General features: G+C 33.1%; 1 protein-coding gene across 2 annotated transcripts; it reads right to left on the minus strand.

Moving 5' to 3' along the window:
• Window positions 1-2253: 2253 nt before the first annotated feature.
• On the minus strand, window positions 2254-13699 carry LOC124942884 (probable serine/threonine protein kinase IREH1). 2 transcript variants are annotated; one of them, XM_047483456.1, is made up of 19 exons: window positions 12930-13699; window positions 11043-11113; window positions 10754-10936; window positions 9526-10672; window positions 9350-9453; window positions 8767-8939; window positions 7986-8232; window positions 6944-7036; window positions 6719-6859; window positions 6528-6620; window positions 6091-6295; window positions 5710-5795; window positions 4286-4374; window positions 3897-3948; window positions 3756-3812; window positions 3490-3660; window positions 3319-3402; window positions 2586-2757; window positions 2254-2497 (listed from the first exon to the last, which is right to left on the minus strand). In XM_047483456.1, the coding sequence occupies exons 1-18, from the start codon at window positions 13552-13554 to the stop codon at window positions 2674-2676; spliced, it is 3705 nt and encodes a 1234-aa protein (XP_047339412.1). In that variant the 5' UTR covers window positions 13555-13699; the 3' UTR covers window positions 2254-2497; window positions 2586-2673. The 2 variants fall into 2 exon arrangements, with proteins under 2 accessions (XP_047339412.1, XP_047339411.1); XM_047483455.1 differs by having other exon boundaries at window positions 9350-10672.
• Between the last annotated feature and the right edge of the window lie 11212 nt (window positions 13700-24911).

The following is a 24911-nucleotide window of genomic DNA, read 5'->3' on the forward strand; positions in this document are numbered from 1 at the left end:
GCGGTGAAACATGTGGTTTATTTCGATGCAAAGTGATGAACCTTATCAGGGTTTGACATGCCGTGAATCCTCTTGAAAAAGAGGGGTGCCTTCGGGAACCGTAAGGTGTTGGGTTAAGTTCGCAACGAGTGTAACCAGGTTCTTCCGCCAAGACGCAACATTCATTACATGAGAGGAAATAGGTGAGGTTAATTCGTTATTTGAGAGGAAATAGATTGAGTTAACAAATTGGTTACTTTTCAAAAATATTAAAAACTAAATTCTTACAAGTTTGATACTAGGGTCTAATGTTCAATATTTAATAATTTGTGCCCTATATAATAATGTTTTACATTGAACCAGGTCTTTTGAGTACAACATACCTAAGAGGATAATGTGTTATTTAAATAACTCTATTATTTAAATAACTCTTAATGAATAAGGATTGACTACAATTTTATTATAATTATATAGATTAATTTGTTTGACTTTATTAATTTTTAAATTTTACTTAAATTATTTTTGTTGATATAATTTTAGAAATTAAAAAATAGTTAAGTTCAATATTATAATTTAGAACATATAAAAGTTGTAAATAATTATTTAAAATTTTAACATAATTAATCAAAATATAATTAGATATATTTTAAAAATCTTATATATAGCAAAACTTGTTTTAATAGATAGTGAGAATCAAATACAAACTTTAATTGGAGATAAGCTTACTCTTTTTTTTTTTTGTAAAGGTCAAACAAGCAAGCACCATTATTATGGTTTTTATTACAAGTATCTTATTACTAAGTCAATTTGAATTTTTGGTGTTATATTTTCATACACTATTTATTGTGTGTTTAATTTAAACTAATTTTAGATTTCCAAAATCTATTGTATATATATTATAATGTTATTAGAGTATTTTTATGGTTTGGATATTCGTATGAGTCTAAATAGATATAAAAAAAAAAATTGTATCATTTAAACTAATGTCATCACACACAAAATTATAAATATAAATAAATAATTTTAAATGATTAATGGTTAGTTGTTATTTTTAAGAATAAAAATTAATGTTGGATAAATTAATATTTGATTGTTATGTATGAATAAATTTAAATTGAAGCTTTTTAATTATATGACAAATTAAATTATATATATAATTTGATATATCTTATTTATATTATTCTATTTAAACAATGTTGGTTATATTTATTATCTTGTTTAAAATATTATTTGTTTATTTATTTTATTATATAATTTAATTATAGGTTATAATATATGTTGTTGTTGATTTATAAAGTATCTTTATACATAAATTTTGGAATAGCCTAATTAGTTTGATATCATTTTTGTTAATACATTATATTATTAACATTTTTTTCTTATAATCTTATTAGTTGTTTGAACACTTCAATTATAATTATTTATAAATTAACTATATAGTATTAGAAATAAAGAAAGAATCATAAATTAATTTGAAACACTAAATATTATTTTAACTTAATATTAAAACTATTAATAATTATTTAAATAATATGAGAATTTACTGTTTAATCAAAGAGTTAATTTGTGCAAATTAGAAAACTTGGTTTCCCCATGAGTTGGGGGAGTCAATAAAACACATGAAAACTTGATGGTGTGAAATATCAAGGTAATAAAGTGAAAGAAGCTTTGCCTTCTTATGCTGTAAATATGTATAGAATTTTATATATATGCTGTAAATATGTCAAGAATTTTATACTTTATGTTGATATGAAACATATGCTTTTTCTAGTGAAAAATAAAATATTGTTGAATAAACCTGACCAATTATATGTTTTTACAGTGAAAACACACCTAAATCTGAAATTGGAATGTGTTAAAATTAAGTTAGAGACATTGAAAATAAATAGTTATATACGATATGAAAAGTTTGTAGTTCTATATCATATATTTTCTAATCTTCACCTAACCAAATTTGAGGTGAGCTTAAGATATTAAAAGAGAAATTATTGATGAAACGAGGAGAGAATGTAAATTTTATCATTTTTTTAGAATAAAAGTAACAAACAATAATTAAATTAAAACAAATTAAGAGATCATATCACATCCATATTTTATTTTATTTTTCGAGGGTTTCTGAAATGCACCTTACCCTATACTTGAGAAAAGAATACAACAATGCAAATCAGCAGTCATACCAAATATGAAACACTAGAAAATGAATTACATTATAGTATACATTTATTTAAACTATTAGATACTCACTCCATTTTTATTTCATGAGATTTTAAAGTATTTAATATGAGTATTAAGGAGTATTAAATTGTTATTTTTGAACTGTTTTAACTTTAAACAAGAACAAAAACCATAGTCTAGCAAACAATATATGCTCAAATGAACAATGTCAAACCAATGATGTGTTTTTTCTTCACTGGGGGATGATGATTTTGCCAATTTCAGTCAAAATGATATAATCTTTGGTCTTTAACTGAAAAAATATGCAGGTAGAACCCTTCCATCTCCTTCTTCCACAAGCACTCTGTGAGGGAGCAAACCAGAAAAAAAAACGATTACTCTCCGAGGGGAATAGGAATATTATACGAAATGAAGCCGAGATTGGGTCTTACATATGTACAAGGTTGTACAAAAAGAAGACCATTGATCCTCCATGTAGAACAGAACAAAATATAAAACTGAATTGAGGATCTGCTACTGTTAAGGATTGTTCTTTGATGGTGGATCATCCTTCCATCCTTTAGAAAGCAAATCATAGTTGATTGATGCCAGTTGTGATAAATTCTGAAATACCACAAATTAATTAATACAATCATCGTGATTTAAATTCATAAAAAAGATTATATTAAGGTCATAATCATCCTAAGCAGTGCAGGAAGAAAAAAAATTAAAATCATGCAGAAACACGTTCGACTATATCTATATCTCAACTCACTAAAAGATCAAAAGTCACGGGTTCAATTCTCATTAAGTACGCCTCAAGTTTAATTGGGGGATCATAATTGTGTGGGTCGTGCTAGATTCCTAAATTAGAAAGATAAAAAAAATACTATATCTATATCTTGAAAAATGTTTGTCGAATAAGGTAGTGATCTCACCCAGACGAATAAAAGAAATCCAACACAACTATAAATTTGGCAATTTCTAGTTAGGAGTTAGATACAACTAGGCTAACATAATACCCATCAGCAGGACTAGCCGTAGAAAATAAATCAATGCAAGTCAGAAAAATCTAATCTAATCTCTTAGGTGGATTATCCACAACTTTAGTAGGTTATGCATGGTGAAGATTAGTGAATTCAATGCAGATGGATAGAAACTGGAATTCAAGAGAATTAAACGTGCCTTGAATGAGAAGTTACTGAAGGAATAGTTGACAGAAGAGCCTGGCTCAAAGTCTTCTACATTTCCTCCAGATTCATCATCCACCTAAGGAAAATAAAGCCAAAAAAGAACATCTTAGATATATCCCTGAAATCCTACGTTTTATTCAAAATGTTCTCAAAATTACTATACCATTTCATCGTGTCGATTGCTGAGGCAACTACTGCTGCAACTTGTGCTTCCATTCTCACTATCGTCTTCAAATTCATTGGCATATACTTGTTCATCGGAAGGATTCCATGTGTACCGGCTTGTAAAGTAACTAGTATCCAAATCATTCCCAGAGTCTGGAATAAATGCTGCCTGATGAGAAATAAAAAAAATAAATAAAAATTTAGAGAACCACAAAATTTTAATAATGAATAGACATAGTTGTTATTCATGATTGAGAAAATAACCTTTTGCCTAGCTAGTGTATCCCAATTAATATCTCTGAAAAATGGATGTTGTTTCACCTGGATATCAAATATTCATTTTGATAAATATCATAAGAAGTTATAATAAAATAATAGACTAGGAAAATAAGATACTAAAATCACCTCACTTGCTCCTCGATCTCCAAGTCTCTGATGAGGATCTTCTATCAATAACCTGGAAGTTAGCACAGATGCATAGTAGCATTACTTTGGAGCACAAATAAATTCTTCAACATATCAAAAGAAAGTTGTCACGCAAGCTTTAAGAAAAACCTAGGACTTGTTTGATGTGGATTGTGGTTTTATGCGTTGTGATGTTTGAACAGGGAAAAAAAGGAAGTTTTGCAAACTCATTGTTGTGATTCTAGAAAGTGGATGAATCGTCGTATGGTTACAAAAATCATTTACTTAAAAGTGAATCATGGTCGGTGGTAAGAAATCATTTTGGACTAAAACAAAAAAAAAGTTTAAAATGTATAGCTAGTTGCTTATAGAGTGAGGAAAGTTCTCACCGATCAATTAAATCGAATGCTTCTTGGCTCATTTCTTCTGGCACACGCGGCCAGGGTATCTTGCGATTGAGAATATTATCAAATATCATCTGAATACAAAAATAAAATAAAAAATCAGCACAAGGAGAAATAAATAGATAAGGACATGTACCACTTATGCCAAAAAAACAAATAAGTCATCAAAATCTAGTAGAATCCACTGTAAAACTGGTTAAAAACTACCCATGTGATCCCCTATTCTAGCCTAGCGGCAACAAGAAATAGATATCCCTAGCCTCCCCGAGGTCCTGGGTTCGAGCCCGTCAGGCGGCACGTGTTAAATTGGTTGAGTGTGTTTGCGGGCTATGTGCTTAACCCGCAGGATTAGTCGTCGCACTCCGAAGGAGATGCGGAACTCAGCGTTCTAAAAAAACAAAAAGAAATACTACCCATGGGTGATTGTAAGATGTATACCTACCTACTCTGACAGTTAAAGACATAATAGCATTCAACAATAATTTAATGTAGATATTTCTGTTATTGATACATGATATACATTTAACATTTGATGTATATCAATTTAAGTCAACTTACTGTACAGCTACTAAATCTAAAATGGAAACATATTACACTTGTATGCATTTATATATATTGTTGTTTTTCAATAAAACAGCAACAGGTAGGCCATGTTTGAGGAAGTGGTTTGGATTTAATCTAAATAACTCTTTATCCCATCCTCAATAAAATCATCAACCAAAATACCAAATGATCCTCAAGGTATACTGGCAATATGAACGGACAGTAAAACCTAGTTGGATTTAATCTAAGTAACTATTTATCCATCCTCAACAAAATCATCAACCAAAATACTCAATGATCCTTTGGTATACTGGCAATATGAACAGACTGGCAATATGAACGGACAGTAAAACCTAGTTGGATTTAATCTAAGTAACTATTTATCCATCCTCAACAAAATCATCAACCAAAATACTCAATGATCCTTTGGTATACTGGCAATATGAACAGACAGTAAGACCTAGCTCAATTGTAGAATAATATATTGAATTGAATGCTGAACACTGGACTAATATTTATAGTTTATTTTTCCTGTTCTGAGAGTAGATAAGTTGAGAATTTATTAGTTGTGCAAAATGTGGGAGAGACAGATAGTGAGAGAGGTGATAGAAAATATACATAATCTGGAGATAAAAAAAGGTTAAGATATGATAGTTGTTCCAGTGCCTTTGAAGAGTTATGCCAAGCTATCTATTAACAGATTCTTCCATGAACAGTGTTCAACAAATATCTATTGCAAATAACCAAACAACAAACAAAGATTGAAAATATCTTAATAGTTAAATTGTGAAATCTGGTCAACAAATTCTACAAAACTAATCAAATCCAGTATATGCATATATGTATAAAGTGACAGAAAGACATACCTGAGGATGTTCTTCATTGAAAGGTGGAATGCCAACAATCAATTCAAATAATATAACACCCACAGACCACCAATCAGCTGTTGCACCTGGAGAAAGGGAACACAGCAGCATGGTGCATTTGAATTATACAAGAACCAACTAATGACCAGTTGTGCCAATGTGTAAGCTTATCTATTAATACAAAGATGATAGAATTCAATCAAAAATTCTTCTCAAGCTAAATTAGCTTTAATTGTTTTGTTAGAAGAATGTAAGAATATCAAATTTTAAAAGGTGATTTTTTCCCTCAATAACTTCAACTGTCATCTACAAAGCTTACCCTAAGTAATACACCATAGTGAAGACTAAAAACAAAATGTAATAAGAAATTATTTCACCAACCATGTCCGGTTCCTAGAAGAATTTCCGGTGCCAAATAATCAGGTGTTCCAACAGCAGAGCGTGTTTTTCGCCTTTCTTGCTGTTCCTTGGAAGTTGCTAATTGTGGTTCATCTTCTCCTATTAAGGATGTACCACTAACAACTGGACCAGACAAATCATCAGTGCTATCAATGAGTCCGACCTTGGAAAGCCCAAAGTCAGTCAACTGCATCCACATGTAATAAATACATCAGTATTATTCCAAGCAAATAACTTAGTCAGAAGCATACATAAACAATTTTTCAGAATAGTGCCCTTGCATTGAGAACATATAAATTCAACAGAACAGAAGGAATTTCATCTCATTGATTGAGAGACTGAAACAAAATAGAAGTGTAGAAACACAACTTTGCAACTCAAGGAGATGATAACAGAGCAGAAGAAGAATATAGTATCACCTTAATGTGCCCATCATGTGCAATTAACAAATTATCAGGCTTTAGATCGCGATGAACCACGTGAAGAGAGTGCAAATATTCCAAAGCAAGAACCTGAATAAGATTACATGTAGATATGTCACTACAAGGTAAAAGAGCAAGCGAGAACAAAGGTTTCACTTTTGCTATATATACATGAGCAACGTCTTTACCACTTCTGCTATATATACACGAGCTACATCTTCATCTAAGCAACCTAGATTTCTCAGCAACGAATATAGATCACCTCCATTCAAATACTCCATCACAAGGTACAAGTTTTCACGACAAGTAAATGAATAGAAGAAGCGAACCTGACACATAATTCAATCATTTAGAAAATGATACAAGTGGTATAAAGCAAGAATAAAATGCTTTCGCAAGCTAGACCTGCTCACCACAAAAGGATTTTGAACTGAAATCAAAATATCCCGTTCTGCCAAAATGCTCTCAACAGCATTTTTACGAATCATGTCTGCCTTTCTAAGAACCTGCAAAAGCCAAGATGTATCATGAGCACAATCTACTAACATCACCAGAATACCAAAGCAAACATTACTATTATTTAAGCCTGTAAATCTCTAAGTGCAATGGTTTTCCAGAATAATCATTTAGATGCAGTGACTGAAATCCTAGGAGTTAAAAACTTTTGCCCTAGATATCTCAAACATGTCAAAGTGCTATTTTTGTAATAAACATTATGTACTACTCTCACCCATTAGAAAAGAAAGACCAATCGCGCATATTGGATTCTCGAAAACAATAAAAAGAAAACATGCAAACTCAACAGCTCATACTTAAATAGCAACTGGAACTGAAGCAGCGTATGGTCCACTTAGATGTTTCGATCAGCTAAATGTAATTTGCTCGAAGAGATGAGGTGTTTTATATTTATACAAGGATATGTGACAGATGTTTCAAGAGAAAATCAAGGAATTTAGGGAAAGTAAGTGACATTATGGATATCAAGATTCAAGACATTAACCCTTGTAAGAAGAACTGTCAATGTCATCATGTTCATGTTAATGACACTATCAGCAAAGTTGTTTCTTTATTGTTTAAAAAAAACTTGGAACATTTTACTATGCATAAGTTGTCAATTCAGCATTTTGTGAACATACCTCATGTCAATTTACAGATAATAACATGACATGCATGGATAATTGTAATCAGACATCACACTAGAAAAAACATGCTTAAAAGACTAATCACATGACATGCATAACCCATAGAACTAAAATCCATTCACTTATGTTTCTATTAACACTATTATTTCTAGTTAGATACAGAAAATATTTTCAAATATTTTAGCTTGGACATCCAAAGTACACAAGGAAAAAACAAATAAGAATTTAAGAATACAAATCATTAAAAATATATATAGAAGAATGATTAAGAGGCGATACATCAAATATGTAGGTGATTTATATCAAGATTTACCTTGATAGCAAAAAGGTCCCCTGTTGTTCTCTTTTTTGCTAAGAAAACCCGGCCAAATGCACCGCGACTAATTGGTTTTATAATCTCAAAATCATCTATGGATGTCCTGTCCTTAGAAGGATGCACTGGGCTGGTTCTCAGGCTACGTAAAACATCATCTTCTAATGGTGCATCCTCATCCATCATTGAATTTGATGTATCAACCTTCTCATCATCCACCATCTCACACAGCTGTAAATACTTCTCCCTAGAAAATAAAGACATTAAACTTTGACTCAAAGCATTCAATGATAAATAAGCTTTAAAACAATCTCAATTTCCTTTCGGCCCTGAGACCAATAGTGCAAAATGAACATCTAGAAGGAGAATTTATAATTGGATTAGAGAAAAGATAAAAGACAGACAAGTTTTAATTTCTACACTGAACAATAAAAGTACATCACACATAGCATGTAAGGCCATTCAAACTATTCAACCTCAGAGTGATATGAATCAAATCCTAAAACAGGAAGTTAAACCAAGAACACCAGGTAATATTAACATACTCAACACTCAAGCAATCTAAAACAACTCTTGTATACTCCTACTGGCTCTAAATTTCCACCTCAATATAGAATATAAAATAGCCATTATTATTTTCTCATGCACATATATGTGCCAACAAATGAGGCAGTGAGGATCAATAATGATTTTCATGTTTTACTCACAGAATCTTCATTAACGATAATAACATACGATTTTCAAAATATATTTCTGAAAATAAAAATTGCAAGCAAAATACCGAATCAGCTTCTCTATACGTGCTCCAAATGTCTCCACTGTGAGTGAATCCAGCTTTCTTCTGTCTATAACAACCCTCAAGTCCTCAAGGCAAGTGAGCAGATAAGATGAGGAGCGATCATCATCCAAGGATGCATTTGCCACACATCTTGCTATGTCCGCGAGTTCATTCATCTATAAAATCAAGGAAGCCCCTTAATAGTAGGAACGAACAATGAGAAAAATGAAGATACAGAAATAATCTCGTCAAACAAGTATCACAATTAACTTCAGGAGAAGTTAAATCTCTCTTGTTCATTGGGGTAGAGGACCACCTAGGATTTGAATATTGCTTCAAACAAAACAAAATATTAAACAGAATATTACACAAAAGTAGTTTGTTTTGGTTTGCAAATATAATGAGACCTCACGCTCTCTTCCACTATACATGCAGAATGATTGTGATAAGTTTTTTTCATTTATGCACATACCTTTGATGCATACAAGCAAACTCTAAAGCATTTATCCTACTATACAAGTTATGTTCTTTCAAAGGTTCAAGCAGCATTTTGTCCTAGGATCCATACAGCTTAGTACACTAATACCTGTGGAAGATCATCAGTCTCTGTATAAGCACCCTTCCCTGTCAATAGCAAGTCTATTGGGCAAGTCTTTGGTGTTAACCATGGAGAAGGTGGAGTTATACTGCCTGCAGATGATGTTGTCATTCCTTGATCAGACTTGCACCCAAAACGCGTTCTACAGGAAATTGCTGGTAAACCTTTGAAGTCATCCATGAAACCAGACCCATTAGCTTCAGGGAGACATTCAAGATTGTCTTCAGAGCCTCTACATGAGCCATCAGTCAGTATTGGAGAGAGCATATAAGAATCTTCATCTACTTTTGCCACATCTGGGCTTCCATGTTGGAAATCTTTCTCTGAAAAAGATTTTACCATCTTCTCAAGAGTTTCAGCAATTGTGAAAAGACGATCATTGACATTTAGACCCTTTTGATCACATCTATCAGCAATTGCACAAATTTTTGAGTGATCCTCTACATGCAAAGTTGGAACCTCTTCTTCACATATGCGACAGATGATTGAATGCCCTTCAAAAATACTAGATTGATCTCCAGGATAGCCCCATGATGGTTTGTGCCGGTGCTTAGAAGAAACTAAAGGCTGTGCTTGAGAACCTTCCTGATGGAGTTCATTAAGCGTAGGAGTGGTGCCTAAATCAACATCTGAACTGATTCTTCTGTTGCTTAAGATCTTTGAGGATTCCAACTTGGTGTTATTTAGCTCCACCAGAATCGCCTCCTTCAGATTCTTTCCAGGTGGAGAAGGGAATTTCTTCCAAGAGGACATTCGATCCCTTCCTCCAGGGGATTCAAGTATCTTTGGTGTGTCATCAGCAGGTGGAGGGGGAATTTTTTCAGGCAATGCGCTATGATCTCTCTTCCAATCCAGCCCTTTCTGCTCCTGACTGTAAGATTTCCTAGGTGTGGCTGCTCTTGAGGACTTTGTTATACCTTGATCTGCAGAATGAATAGGTTGGCGAAACTGAAAAACCTTCACATCTTCAGCCAGACCAGTTTCCTTGTGAAACTGCAACAACCTTGAACAACGAGTAAGAATGAAAAGCATTTTTGTATATAGCTGCTTCAGTGTGCCCAAAGGGAGTTCCTGACGCTTATCATCCAATTCTTGAACTATGCCTTCACACTGAAGCCAAAATTCACTAGGTGATGTCATAGCACATCTACGAGCCAAAACCAGCAAGTCCTCAATAGTTTCCTGCCATTCAGGACGAATTTCTGCACTCTTTTCCAGGAGTCCAATAAGATCTGCAGCAAAAATATGCAGGTCAGAGTCCACCTCTTCCTTTGCTTTGTCAAACTTTGTTCTTATCATAACCAAGACCTCCTGCATAAACAGTCAGTCATAGTTTAAACATTAAGTTCCATGATGAGCTAGAAAGGGGATGTAGTAGTGATACTCAATTACCTCCAAGTTGTTAAGTCCCCTAGGCTTCGAAAATGGAAAAGGACGTACACCTTTGGAGTTCAATTCATGGGAGAAGCTTTTGATATCAACAGGAAACCTTTTTCTAGGTGCACTTGTAAGACGTAGTATAGCTTGAAAGCGGGGAGATTCAGATTCCTTTGGATTTTCAAGATCATAAGATGGCTAGTGAATCAAACAACAAATTTCAGCCACGAAAGACAAATAGAGGTAAACCATATAAACAATGGAAGTTGATAGCATTTCATCACAATCAAAGAAAAGATTGTACCTTAATTTCAGGGGTGTGTAATTCAGAACTTCGCATGCCTCTAGAACGGCTCCAAGATGAATGAGATTGAACTGCAATTAATTTGGAATCAGTATGACAAAAAGATAAACTGAACCTACTCTATCTTCAAGTCACTAAGATCAAAGATAAAATTTCCCAATTGAAGTTCTTCAGCTAAGAAAACTAAACGATAGTCTGGTGCATCAGTATCACAAATGTAAAGAATAGCCAGCCATCCAAGAGCTACTATCAATCTCATATATGGGCTTTGTACAGAACAAGAAACATCTCCGTCATTATTTCCTTTTTCCATGAACAAACAACATTAATAAAGTGACATCATTACAACAAATAATAAATCCACGCTATTATTCTTCTAATCTTTGCACGCATATATTATCAATTTATCACACATTTTCTTGGATATGTAGGCATATAGAAATATCGTTTCAGGGGTTGAGGAAATTCCTAATATATGGAGATTCATCATTATCTTTTAATTCCTGTTTTTAGAGAGTAAATAGTATTTGGTAGAATGGTACGTCAGCCACCATAATATAAGAAATTGTGTTCTTAGTTTTTAATCTATGAGAATTAGTGTCTCTATCTCTTACACTAAATTCCACATAGAAATCTTAACTAGTCCTCTATCTTTGTAATATAGTGGACAAATTGAAATCATCTCTTAAGATAGTGCTTTGCATGTCAATTCATGATTTATCATGATTTGTTAGTCATCTTATTTGGATCACTCTAATTGTAGTCTTTGTGTATAATATGCAAGAGTCTTCCACTTCTTGCAGCCAAAATGCTGCTGGAAGTCTGGAACACAAATTTATAAGGAAAAAAGTATAAACACATTTGAAAAATAAAAGAGTGCAATGAAGCATATGTTACTTTCTGCAATCAATTGCATGTCCCATCAAGAAAATCGTATCGTATTCAATTTGTAGTTAAATCGTCCAATAATTATCTTAAACATTACCTAGAACTAGGGGTTCCGTTCAGTCCGTTTTGTTTGGGATGTTTGGTTTAGTAACTTATTATGTTTGAGTGATTCAAACTTTCACTCCTACCAAGACTTTGGCAACTCAACAATAATGGTTAAAAAGCACTTCCATAAATAAGGCAATAAAGGAACCCAATCTTTTATGGTCATATATCCAAATTGATGGTGGAGGAATTTACTTCCCTTTAATCCTAGAATGTAAGCACGCATTCCATTATATTGAGATAGAATGACAGTTTCTAGCTTTCTCACCCAGTCATCTCTGTTTTCTCATCTACAGGTTTCGGCCATTCTTCTCCTCACCCTAACTTCTTCTCTAAACCTAGAATTCACTATCTGGTACGCATTAGACTATCCCTACTTTTATGACTCCTAATAAACAATGCACAAAATCATTTTCCTATAGGAAAGATCATTCAAAGAATGATGATGTTTTATCAAAACTAAATCCTTCAAACCAAGGGACCAACGCCTAGACCACCTTAGTGACTCCAAAAGCATGACATACAATTGTATGTATGCTCAAGTTTGCCTGTATCCTGGAAATTTGGTAACAATAAACAGTTGCAAGTATTTTGTAGAGAGTGGCCTGTGTTCCATGCCTCCTGACCATGAGATCTAAGAGTTCTTATCAGAAAAACAAGCTTTAATTTGAAATGTCAATCATGACAGCTCATTGAAGTGTAATGTCAATGCAGACAGCAGTTAATCCACTGGGAAACATAAGTTATTCATCCGATCTCATGTTAAACGAGTTCTGAGAATGGTTTCTTAAAAAACATGAATTTCAGATAATTAATTGGACATCAGGAGAAGAGGATACTCTAAGACGATATGTACACAGTAGTGTACTATCTCTAGCTATAAGAAAATCGTACCAGCTTCAGATGAAGAATCAACATTCTGTAGCCTTGATTTCGCTTGTATTAGCGGACTTTGGTCAGCAGATATAAAGCTTGGATTGCTTTTATTATCAGCCCATCCCTCAAAGCTAACAACATTTTTCTCACGCCCACCTCCTTGATCCTTACCATCATTTTTCCTCCCTCCCGACGACCCAGAAGCCGAAGAAGAACTATCATTTCCAACATGCTTTGACAAATTACTAGCACCAACAACAGGTGCCTTCTCTCCCCTAAACCCCAAAAAGCTCTCTTGCGGCAAAGGTCCTGATCTAGTTTTAATCCGACTCAATCCTAATGAAGAAGCCAAAAGAGGCGAAACAGAAGACGGAGCTTCCTTCACATCTGTTCCTTTCCTCACCTTTGATCCCAATTTTCCACCAGCAGACGAACTCGAAGGAGTCGATATCGCCATAGGTTGAAGCTGAGCCAATTTACTAGCCAAATCCTTGTGTTTCGGTTGATTCCTCTGATCATCTTTCACTTTCTTTTTGTCAGATCTAATTGGAGAACTGGAAGCAGATGATTTAGGACTGTTTGATCCGTCTAAACTCGATGAATCGGACTTCTTAGAAGTGAAGAATCTACCTTTGAACACCATCTTCTGCAAAGTTTCCTAAATCTTTACAAACGATTACATCGTTTTCGTGAATCCAAAGATGGAATGAAGAACATTAGAAGGGGAAATGAGGAAAATTTGGAAGGTTTTTGTAGGAAAACTAGTCGACTGTAGTCTCATAGTCTTGTAGTGGGAGAGAAGCAGTCTTCTTATGTATGCTGTGAAAGCAAAATAAATAAATTGACTTATTTAATATTTATGTGATTTTATAAAATATATTGTTATGTTTTTATTAAAATATTATATTTTATTTATAAAATTATTTATATCATATTTATCCATTTGATTTAGATATGTACAATTTTTTTTCCTTTTTTATAATAATTAATGTAATTGAATTTATTATTTTTTTAAAATTAACCCAATCTATAAGTAATTGTCCAAATCTGAGTTTGAAAAAAAAAAATTTAAAAAATATTAATAATCATATAATTTGTATCTTTCGTAATACTATTATTGAGTCGTCTATCGGGATTAATCGTTATTCTCAAAGATTTACTAGCTAAATAATTTATTTAGTACTTTTTTTATTTTTATTTTTATGTCATTTTTTGTCGATATATTTAGACGTTTTTTTAATATGCAATAACTTTTCAAAAAGAAATATTAATTTAAATAAAATAATATTTTAAAATATACTTTAATTATATATGAAAATCAACTTATATATTATTTTGGTAAGAAATTATAGGGAATCTAAATTAAAAATCTGAAAATTATTGTTTATATTAAATTCTCAATTGTAACTTTTGTCAATATTTTTTGCAGCTGCTATCATTTCTGTATTTCATTATTAAGTTTCTAATTTAGTCTAACAAATTTATTGTTTTTTTAATTATATATATTATTTGGATGATTAGATAGGTTAAAGTCTTTTAGTCATTATTATTTTATTATTATCATATTTAAAATTATAAAAAACATAAAATAAAAGTTACTTTTTTATGTTTGACATGAAAAAGTTTTGAATTTTTTAGTATGACAATTTTTTTGTAAAATGTTATTATTTATTAATTTTAATTCAACTATAATTAAACATAATTGTATTCCCTCTATTAGTTATATTACTTAATTATTAATCAATATACTTAAATATTTTTAATTTTAAAAAAATATATTTTTATTATTATATAATATTATTCTTTTAAAAATATATATATATATTCTCAAAATCACCCTAATCATCATTTTTTTAAATAACACAAATTATTTTTAAAAATCCTATCCAAGATTCTCAAAATATGAAACCAATATGGGATAGTATGTTAGTTATATTTACTTAGAAAGTATGATTATGTGGTGGTTGAAGTTGTGGATAGTAGGAGACATTGACAATTAGTTTTAAATAGTTAAAATTTTCTTAATTATATCATATTTTTTTGGTATATAAGGTTATTTCCACATTTTATTTGTTCATCCATCTTCATTTAAAACTTGTGGTTTTAATTTTTTATAACTATCTTTTCTCTAAACTCATTTTTACAAGCATAAATTTTAAAAAATTTCGAAAAAATTTAAAGAAAACAAGTATTTGTATTACTTGATAGCCTAATCAGTTGAGGATAAGCTCATTGTTTGAATAAGAGACTATAAATATAATAGTTAAACATTTACTCTTTTAACATGAAAAATATAATTTCCTTCTTGAAATGTTTTTTTTTTTAATTCGAATCAAATGACTTTTTTTTATTATCTTCTAGTTAAGAATATATATATATATATATATATATATATATATATATATATATATATATATATATATATATATATATATATATATATAAAATAAGAGATTATTTCAGTCTTACAATTATTACAGAGTAATAAGATTACTTATTCTAAATATATATAATAAATGATTTTAATTATTTGTTATTTTATGAAAATTGAAGATAAATTATAAGTGATTACATGGAGTAAAATAAAATTACATTAATAAGAATGATGATTTTGATCTATATGTTCTAACTATTAAATTGATTATTCTATCATATACAAGTTAATCTTTAAACAATAATGTCATTGATTGAGATTATATTTTCTAAAATACTATATTAGAGATCAAAATCACTTTCAATAAGTAAATATGAAAAATTGCTATTGGTATTGATAGTATCTAACATAGATAAAAATCAAATATAAACTCCCTCTTGAATGACCAATATTTGTTAAATTACTTTATTATTAATTATTCCTATTGTTTTATTAGTCTTAAATTTTATTTGAGATGTAATTGATGTATGTTTAGACTAAAACATATTCTTAATGATGAATATTACAGTAGTGAAACGGATAATTATCACAATCATAATACAATTTATATGATTTGAAACGATACAAAATAACTCAATTTTTTATTTTTGCAAAATATGGTTATGTTATTTGCCTATGAGCTATGCTTATCAATAATATACAAGAACAAACAATATAAATAAGATGAGAAAACACAATGACACAACATGTAGACATATATATGCTAGGCAAATATATACTACTTCCTCTTAATAGTAAATGTAAGATTGACATGTTGACTCTTCATTACACTTTTTTTAATTATACTTTGTCGAATGTAGGGGTGAACAAACGGGTAAAATCGATCCGTTTTGTTCGATTCAAATTAAATCCAAACTAAATTAATACAATTCGTAATTCAAACAATTGTATTAATTAATTACAAACCATTGTATTAATTAATACGGATCGAATATGAATTTGATTGAATATAGGTTGGACAATCCAAACTAATATATTATATATTTTATTTAATTGATTTTTTAAAATGTGAACTTGAAATTATTTAATAATATTTTTTTATAATTCATTTATTTTGTTTGTATTTATTGAAAAATTGAAAAAGTGAATTAATATATTATATATTTTAATTCAAATTATTTTAGATTAATTGGATTATTCAAATTTAAGTTAATCTCCTTTAATATTTTCTTATTTAATTACTTAAATTTGATTATTTTTATTAAAATTTTAATGTTATAATTAAAAAATTAGAATTTAAAAAAAAAAGTTGACTAAGTTAGGAAAAATAAGTCAAAATATATTATATTAAATTGAAATTTATAGAAAAATATATTGAAAAATACATTTTTATTTAGAATTGTTTGGATAATTTGAATAATCCTAATCCAATCCGAATTTAATCCAATCCAAACTCAATCCAATCCGATTTCAATCCGATCCGAAATATTCAATCCGAATTAGTATTTCTGATTCAGATTGGATTGGATTTCGGATTAATTCACCCAATACTCACCCCTAGTCGAATGTATAAAATTGTGTTATCAATGAAGTTAATATATATATTGTGACGATCTTACCAATTGGTTGACACTATTTTCTTTATCAACTAGATATATTCTTAAATGAGGTAAAACAAAATTATTTATTACTAGTCATGATTTAGTATAGTGGTAAGAAACTTAAATTTTAAATAAGATCTAAAGAGCTTTAAATTTTTTAAATACAAAATAATTTTTTATATGAGAATTGGAGGCAAAAGAAGTAAAACTTCACTGCATGTGAGAAACAAAGTTTCAATATGAACAAAAAAGAATAATACACGCTATTTTTGTTGACAACATTTTATAACATAAAAAGCACACCAATTGGGCTCATAAATTACAAACAAAATGGAAAGAAAGGATATGAATAAATAAAAATAACAAAAGAAATTAAAATTAAGTTAAAATATGTAAGAGAAAATGAGGAAAATATGGAAAGTTTTGGAGGAAAAATATAGTTTTGCCTATCTTTCAAGACTAAAAAGAGAAAATTAAAATAAATAAATAAATACAAAATGATCTTGGTTTACATTACTGTAATAAATTGACTTATTTAGTATTTATGTGATTTTAATATAAATATTATATTTATTATGTTTTTATTAAAATGTCACATTTAATTTATAAAATAATTTAGATCATATTTATCTATTTCATTCAGATATATACATTTTTTTTTAGAAATAATTAATGTAAATAATTATCTATTTTGTTTCATTCAAACCTTATTTTACTCTATTATTATGGTGTTTTTTTTTAATTTGAGTTAATTATTATAAAAAAAATTATCAAGAAATAATTTGGAAATGCATGGAGTTAGATTTGGATTTGAAAAAAAATAAAATAATTATTTAAAAAATATTTGTTTTTAATATTTTATTTAAATATTATTTTAAATAAAAAAATATTTTAAATATATTTAATGAGATGTATATATTAATAAATTTAATAAAATACGTTGAATCAAACCCCAATTCAGTCCAACTATCTGAAATATATTATTTTATTATTAAGTTTCAAATCTAGTCTAACGGTTTTTTTAATGGGTTACTTGGATGATTGAATATATTAAAGTCATTATTATTTTATTATTATCATATTTTAAATTATCAAAAACATAAATAAAAGTTACATTTTTATGTTTGGTACGAAAAGGTTGTGAATTGTTTTATGACAAATTTTGTAAAATATATTTTTATTCATTTTTTTATTAATTATTTGTTTTTTTAATTCAACTAAACTGCCGGCCCCTGAGAAGTCACAAGAATTTGGGGTCTATCCAAATTTAAATTTTAGGGCCTAAAATAGTAAAAAAAAAATTTAATTTTAATTAATAAAATAAAATATAAATAATTAATATATTATAATACGAGACTAAAAAGGAGATAAAAAAAATTATTTTTATAATATATATTTAATATTAAAAGAGAAAAAAGAAGAAAAAATAATATTAATAATATAATAAAAGAAGTGGGAACCCTATGCAACTACTGGTTACCTTATCCAAGGGCCCGGCTCTAACTAAACTAAAACATCATTTCATTCACTCTTATTAATTATATCACTTAATTTATTAATTAATATACATATATTTTATTTTAAAAAATACATATTATATCGTTATATATTAATACTACTTATTTATTCTTATAATAAAAATATATTTGTTCAAAACCACCTTAATTAACAATTTTTTAAATAACACCAATTGTTTTTAAAAAACTCCTATACAAGATTCTCAAAATTAAGGCAATATTTTAGTTGATTATTTTAGAAAATATGATGATGTGGTAGTTGAAGTTTTGGATAGTAGGAGATATTGACAAATAGTTTTAACTTCTTATTCAATTATATCATCGTATAATTTTGTATATAATATTGCATAAATGTGTGCATGATTCTAATTGTATAAAATTATTTGTTAATTATATACATTAATCTTTTATTTTATAAACCTTATGTTTGATTATATTTAATCACAATGTGTTATGTTTAGTTATATATTATGTACAAACTTATAATTAAATATATTAATTGACATAATTGAAGTAAGTTATTCCACATTTTTCTTTTTAAAAATTATCTAGAGAAGGTAAAAGATAATTTTTTTTTTGTCCTTCCATAGTTATTAGCATAAGAGGATGTTTCGTTTTCTTTTTCACTATTTAAAATTGAGTTTATATTATATTTTGTTTAATACGACATCTTGTTTAATTGAGTCGGATTTTTCGTCCCAAATTTTTACAATTCAAATAATACTCTCAATTTTTTGAGTCATTTATTGCTCATACCTGTTGTAACCTCCGAAAACCCTATCCCAAAAAAGTTCGAGGTTTGAGAAATTTCAACATTGGTTTGTGTGTCATGAACTTTTTTTTTTTAAATAAAACTGTTAGGATCTAGGTCGCCGCTGGTGGACCGGGGGTTGGACCGGTTAGCGGTTCTCACTCGTAGGGTGGTGGTTAATCCGGTTAGAGATTAACACCGGGGTTTCAATACTACACAACCTGTCACAAATCCTTGAACTAGGTTCAAGCGCGGAAGAGATTTTCTTTCAGGTTGAAGCGGTACGCTTGTATGATAGGCGCTGTCGGTTTCGGATGATGAAGATTTGGAGATGGTGGGTCGATTTCGGTAATCTGGATATTCGGTATGGTTAGTATAGAGTCGGTTTGGAGCGGTATAGTTAAGTTAGTCGGTTATGTAATAAAGCCTGCAGAAAGTAAATAACACAACAGATTTTATGGATGTTCGGAGATAAAACTCCTACGTCACCCCTTCCTCTCGAAACCGCGAGAAGGATATTCACTAAGGAATACAAGTACAATCCGATCGAGACTTATTTCCTGCTCGATAATACTCTTACAATTTACACCGAAATTGTAGAACACACTTTAGCTTTCAACACTTAGGCTTTCTAGAATAGCACACTGTTATCACTTGTAGTAAATGCTCTTAGCTTTCGTTATCCCAATGTATGTCACTCAATGTCCCGCATTTACTCTTCTGGAACTGCCTCCTTTTATAGGTGAAATATGCCAACGGTCATATTTCACTGCCTTGAATCTGATTGGATGATCAGAGGTGCAGTGATTCAGTGTCTCAGACCTGCGGTCGTCTCCTCAGACCTGATGGTCAATCTTAGACCTGGTATCCTGTCTCAGACCGGGTTTGTCTTTTACTTGATGTAGACACTGTCTGTTTGGACAGTTGTCTGTACTTTGAAGATTTCCTTTCTGGCTTATCCCGAAGTAGAAGGATCCGGTAGTACTGTTTTCTGCAGCCTACAGTCTTTTCTCAGACTTGCATGGATATGGAAGTATTCAGTCTGTTCCTTTGGTATCATTCTCAACAGATACCCAAATTGTCTTCTTGTACTGGTCGGCCGCTTGACTTGGCCGAATGTCTTTTGGTAGTGAAGTGACCGGACTTCTTCCGGTTATCTCTCTTATGGATGATCGGCTGTTTGATGAATCTGGTTTTAAGCTTTGGCCGATCCTTCCTTTGTGCGGTCACGTTCCGAATACTCTTGATCGGTTTGGTAGCTTGACCGGTTCGGTTTCTTCAGTTGGTTCTCTTGTTCATCCGGTCCGGTTCCTTGTTCCTGCATGGAAGGTTTGTTTAAGTTAGGTTTATTTGAACCGGTCTGAATTTATCTAACAATTTCTCCCTTTTTGATTATTTTATTTAAAATTATCAAAATCATGTAAGTTTGCAACCGTAGGCCGGTTGTTTTGTTTGGCCGGTTTTTGAAAAAGACTTATAGAATTTTTCGAAAAATTTTGAGAGAGAAGTTTTGGAAGAGTCTTTATCTTTTATCTAACAATTTCTCCCTTTTTGATTATTTTATTTAAAATTATCAAAACTAAGTAGGAATGCAAAATAAGGCCGGATTCAAAAATAACTTGTATATATTTATAGGTGACCGGAAAAGACAAAGCATATATAAATACTAAGGCAAATAAGAAAAAGAAGGATAGTCCCTATTCAGAGTCTGTGAAGTCATAGGCACTCTTCTTTTTCTTCGGTTGCGGTTGCCTGGTCTGTTGGGAGGATCGTTGTCTTTTAGACCGGGACCGCAGTTGTTCTTCGACTTCGTCCTCGACTAGGTCGGCTTGCTGCGAAGTACCCGTAGTAACCGGTTCAGAGATTTCATCGAGCATCTCGACTATCCGAACTCTCTTAGGAGCCTGCCTCTGTCTCTTCTTTGGTGCGGAAGCGGAGGCGACCGCCTTCTTCTTCTCTCGTTTTCCGTTGCGTAGCCCTCCAGCCTTCGTGCCTCCCTTTCCAACCGTGCGGCATCCTCCGCAGCCTGACTTGCCACTTTCGCAGCATACCCTGGATATAAGATCTCGGCCCTTCTTATTCTTTCGGCCTCTAATTCTGCTTCGGTCAGTTGAGACGATCGCGGTGCCTCTTTATTTTTGCTAGCTTCGGCGTCCAGCGCATCCTGGACCCTTTTAGCCACTAGAGCATCAGCCTCTATAGCCGCGGCATCTGCGTTCTCCTTAGCTTTTAGAATTTCGGCCATCTGTTCGGTGAGTGCCTTTACTTCGGCCACGAGATCTTCGTTTTTCTTTTCCAGTACCGAGACCCGGTCGATTGTCGTGTCGACCCGTTCGAAATCCTTCTTTAAGTCCGAGGTCATACCTTCTAGAGTTGTGGTTCGTTGAACACATTTTTCGCGCTCACCGGCCTCTTCCCACAGTCCGGTGCTGAGTTCTGCTAGGCGTGCTTGATGTTGATCCAGAAGCTACTTTGTCACGTCGGTGAACTGCAGGGCCGAATCAATTATGTTGTTGCATCTATCCTTGAACGGTTGAAACTTGGACACGTCGTGTTCAAGTACGCGGTCATCAATCTGTTCCGATATTGATGCCTCAAACTTTTGAAGTCGGTCTTCAATCCGCTTCGAAACTGATGCTTCAAACACTTGAAGTCTGTCATCAATCCATTCTTTAGGAGGGACTGAGGCGGTGACTTCCGGTGGTGAGGGAGGCGCGTGCTCGGTGGGATCAGGATCGACTCTTTCATCGAGATTTAACGGTGCATCCTCTTCATTTGGAGGTTCTAATTGTGCCGCATCCTCTAAGTTCGGTACCTCAACTTCCAAGTTTGGAACCGCAACTTCTAAGTTTGGAACCTCAACCTCTAAGATTGGTGCCTCAACCTCTAAGATTGGTGCCTCAATCTCTGAAATCGGTACTTCAACCTCCTTTGGAGGTGTTGGACAGTTAGCTGGGAACCTGTCGATTACCGGAGCAGTGTAAACCGGTACTTGCATTCGACTGCATATTGTTTCCAGCCGCTCGATTTCTTGAAGTAATTCTATTTTGACTTTTGCAAGCGTTGTCAACACCCGCGGTGCTACGGTATCCACCGATCCCGTCTCGTAGAATTCTTTCTTAATTCTCCGGATGCGCTTTCTTAGATTCCGAAGTTTGAACCTCGGTAACAAGAGACAAGTTCGGCTCTCTACCTCTTGGATTGTGTTGGATTTTGTGAGGCTCAACATCAGGTTCTCCACTTCCTCCAATCTGTCGTAGCATTCTTTTCCCGAGAGGTCCGGTAGCATTTCTCTATATGTTGTACTAAACCGGTTCTCATGCCATTCCAGATATAAATGTTCAACGTCGTCGGCTCGCTGGTTAATGCCCTGAATGATTTTCTGGATTAATCTATCGGCCTCTACTTCGTCGGCCTCCTCCCTCTCCGGGTTGTAGCCTTTATCATCGGCTTCTTCACCAATCCCTTCTTCACCCTCGGTGGTCTCAGGATTGTTGTTTGGTTCGGCATCCTCTGGGCCCCAAACCGACTGACTATCGTCATTGACCGTTCTATTATCGGTCCCTTCTGTTTCGGTATGCTCAGAGGCCCATTCCTCATCTTCTGTTTGTTGCGGAGGGTCTACGAAGGTTATCTTTTCTTTCCCCTTTCCTCCGGTCTTTGCTTTGGCCGGGGCATCTTTCTTCGCGGCTTTCTTCTTTCGGCCACCTGTGGCACTGGAGGCCGGCTGCGTTCTTTCAAGGAACTGCCTTGATCTAATGAGGCATCGTTTGGAGAGAACGGTGCCGGGACCGAGATTGATTTTTAAGTGGAGGAATATCTTACCGAGAGGCACGGCATATCCCCACGACCGGGTTGAATCCAGTTTCACCATGTCCATGAGGTTGCCGAACACTGATCTTGCCCAGTTAACCTCTTTTCCTTCCAACAGACCGATTATCATTTTGATTTTGTCTTTGGTGAGGTTGCTGAAATTTCCTCCCCTTGCCAGTATTGCCCTGGCGAAGATGTCACATGCCGGGATTAACTCCGGCTTCAGCATTTGTTTACTGCCGGATGTTGTGATCGGCTCTTTAGATGCTGATAGAGCGTGGCAAGCTGCCTCAAAGATTTCCGGGTCTATTTCTGCCGTTGCATCCTGACCGGTTCTTGGAAGGCGCAGGCTTTCGGCCACCAAATCTTCGGTGAGCTCGATGTGGGAACCGCAAACCGTTGCAATGATTCTGTCGTAAGCGATGGTTGCGGTATCGAAGAATTCTACGACCGCTTCCTTGTATATAATATGGGGACCGTCGAGGAAATATCCCAGACCGGTTTTAATCAGCCGGTCAATAACTTCCTTCGCCTCGGTCGTTCCATTCAGCCGGATTTCCTCGAAATCCACTTGAGAGTAGAGTTTGAACAACGCCGAATTACGACCCATGTTGAAGAGTTTGAGAATGAGAGAAAACGGCTTCAGAGAGTTTAGGAAGTTTAGAGAGAGAAAGTGAATCGCGTGAGAATGAAAGAAAAGTGACCGAAGGCCCCTTTTATAGGCACGGTTTGGAAGCCCAACCGTCCCATCATGAATGGGCGGGAATTTTCCCTCCAAGATGAAAGTGCGCCAAACTATGGGCGGTTAAGTATGAAAGGGTGGGCGGCAACTTTGAGCGGGAGATTTCCCTCCAAAACCCTTTGCCTATGTCATGGATGACGCATTCGTTTCTTTGAAACCGAATGATTGAGCGGTTTCTAAGTCCAAGCAGACATTTTTGATTGATCAAAGTGTTAACAGTTTTTTTTTTTAATCAGATTTTATGATACCGGATAAGAACGAGATTATTTTAAGATGTGAACCGGTTACTTAGATAAATGCGCAAAGAATAAAGAGAAACGGTCATTGAGACGATATTTTATTCAAGAGACAGTACAGTGGGAAAACCGAAAGGATGATACGAAAGATAGGCACTTAAAAAGTAAGCACCATTCTGGAAAACTTCTCTTCCACCGCATCGGCATCAAGAATGTTTGAGGGGGAAGCCGGTGTACCCGGTCCAAACTCTGGCCGGTACTTGAGAATCAACTTGCTGATGTGAGGTGCATAACCGAGACCTTTCTTGGTCAGCACCATGTTCTTCAAGTTTTGAAAGAGGACCGCTGACCAATTGATGGTCGTTTTGTGGAAGATGTGGGTCATGATATTGTAGGTGTTCTGTGAATACCGCTGATTTGAGGATTGACACAGAATGGACCGAGTGACAATCTCAAGAAGGAGCTGAGCACTACGACAGAGGCGGATTTTTAACCCATAGGTTTCCACCGGATCAAGGGTTGCAGAGCAGAGTAATCCATAGTAGAATGCATCAAGTCCCTCCATAGTCGGGAAATCAGAGAACCCTTCTTTGGGCAGATTGAAAAGGATGGCAAATTCGGCTTCATCAAGCCAGAAGGTGTGGTCCCTTACCGTAGAGACAATGTAGTCGCCCCTGATGCAGGCACTTCTGAAGAATGCCTTGACATCCTCAATCAGTACAGGACCGGATTCTTCGAGGAAGGTTTGAAGTCCGGTATCAATAAGGCATTCAAACATGTTTTTCTTTGGATGGTCATAGTCCCATTCTGCCATACATGAGTTGAAATCGATGCTTAGAAAGTTTCCCAAAGTTCGGCTCGGCATGATTATGGTATTGAGAGAGAGATTCAAGAAGAATGCAAGTGATTTTGTACTTTTGGATGTGATATAATGGGAGGAGGATGGCTCCTTATATAGGATCGGTT

Source organism: Impatiens glandulifera, chromosome 6 (genome assembly GCF_907164915.1).
Source record: "Impatiens glandulifera chromosome 6, dImpGla2.1, whole genome shotgun sequence".
Taxonomy (NCBI): Eukaryota; Viridiplantae; Streptophyta; class Magnoliopsida; order Ericales; family Balsaminaceae; genus Impatiens; species Impatiens glandulifera.

Bases quoted from the DNA above. Each gene is read 5' to 3' on its own strand.
- LOC124942884 (XM_047483455.1), bottom strand. From the start codon at position 13,554: ATGGTGTTCAAAGGTAGATTCTTCACTTCTAAGAAGTCCGATTCATCG. The intron at 8,940-9,349 runs GTATTAGTGTAC...TTGATTTTATAG, and splicing joins AGACTGATGATCTTCCACAG to ATGAATGAACTCGCGGACAT. The intron at 8,233-8,766 runs GTATTTTGCTTG...TTTATTTTCTAG, and splicing joins CGTATAGAGAAGCTGATTCG to GGAGAAGTATTTACAGCTGT.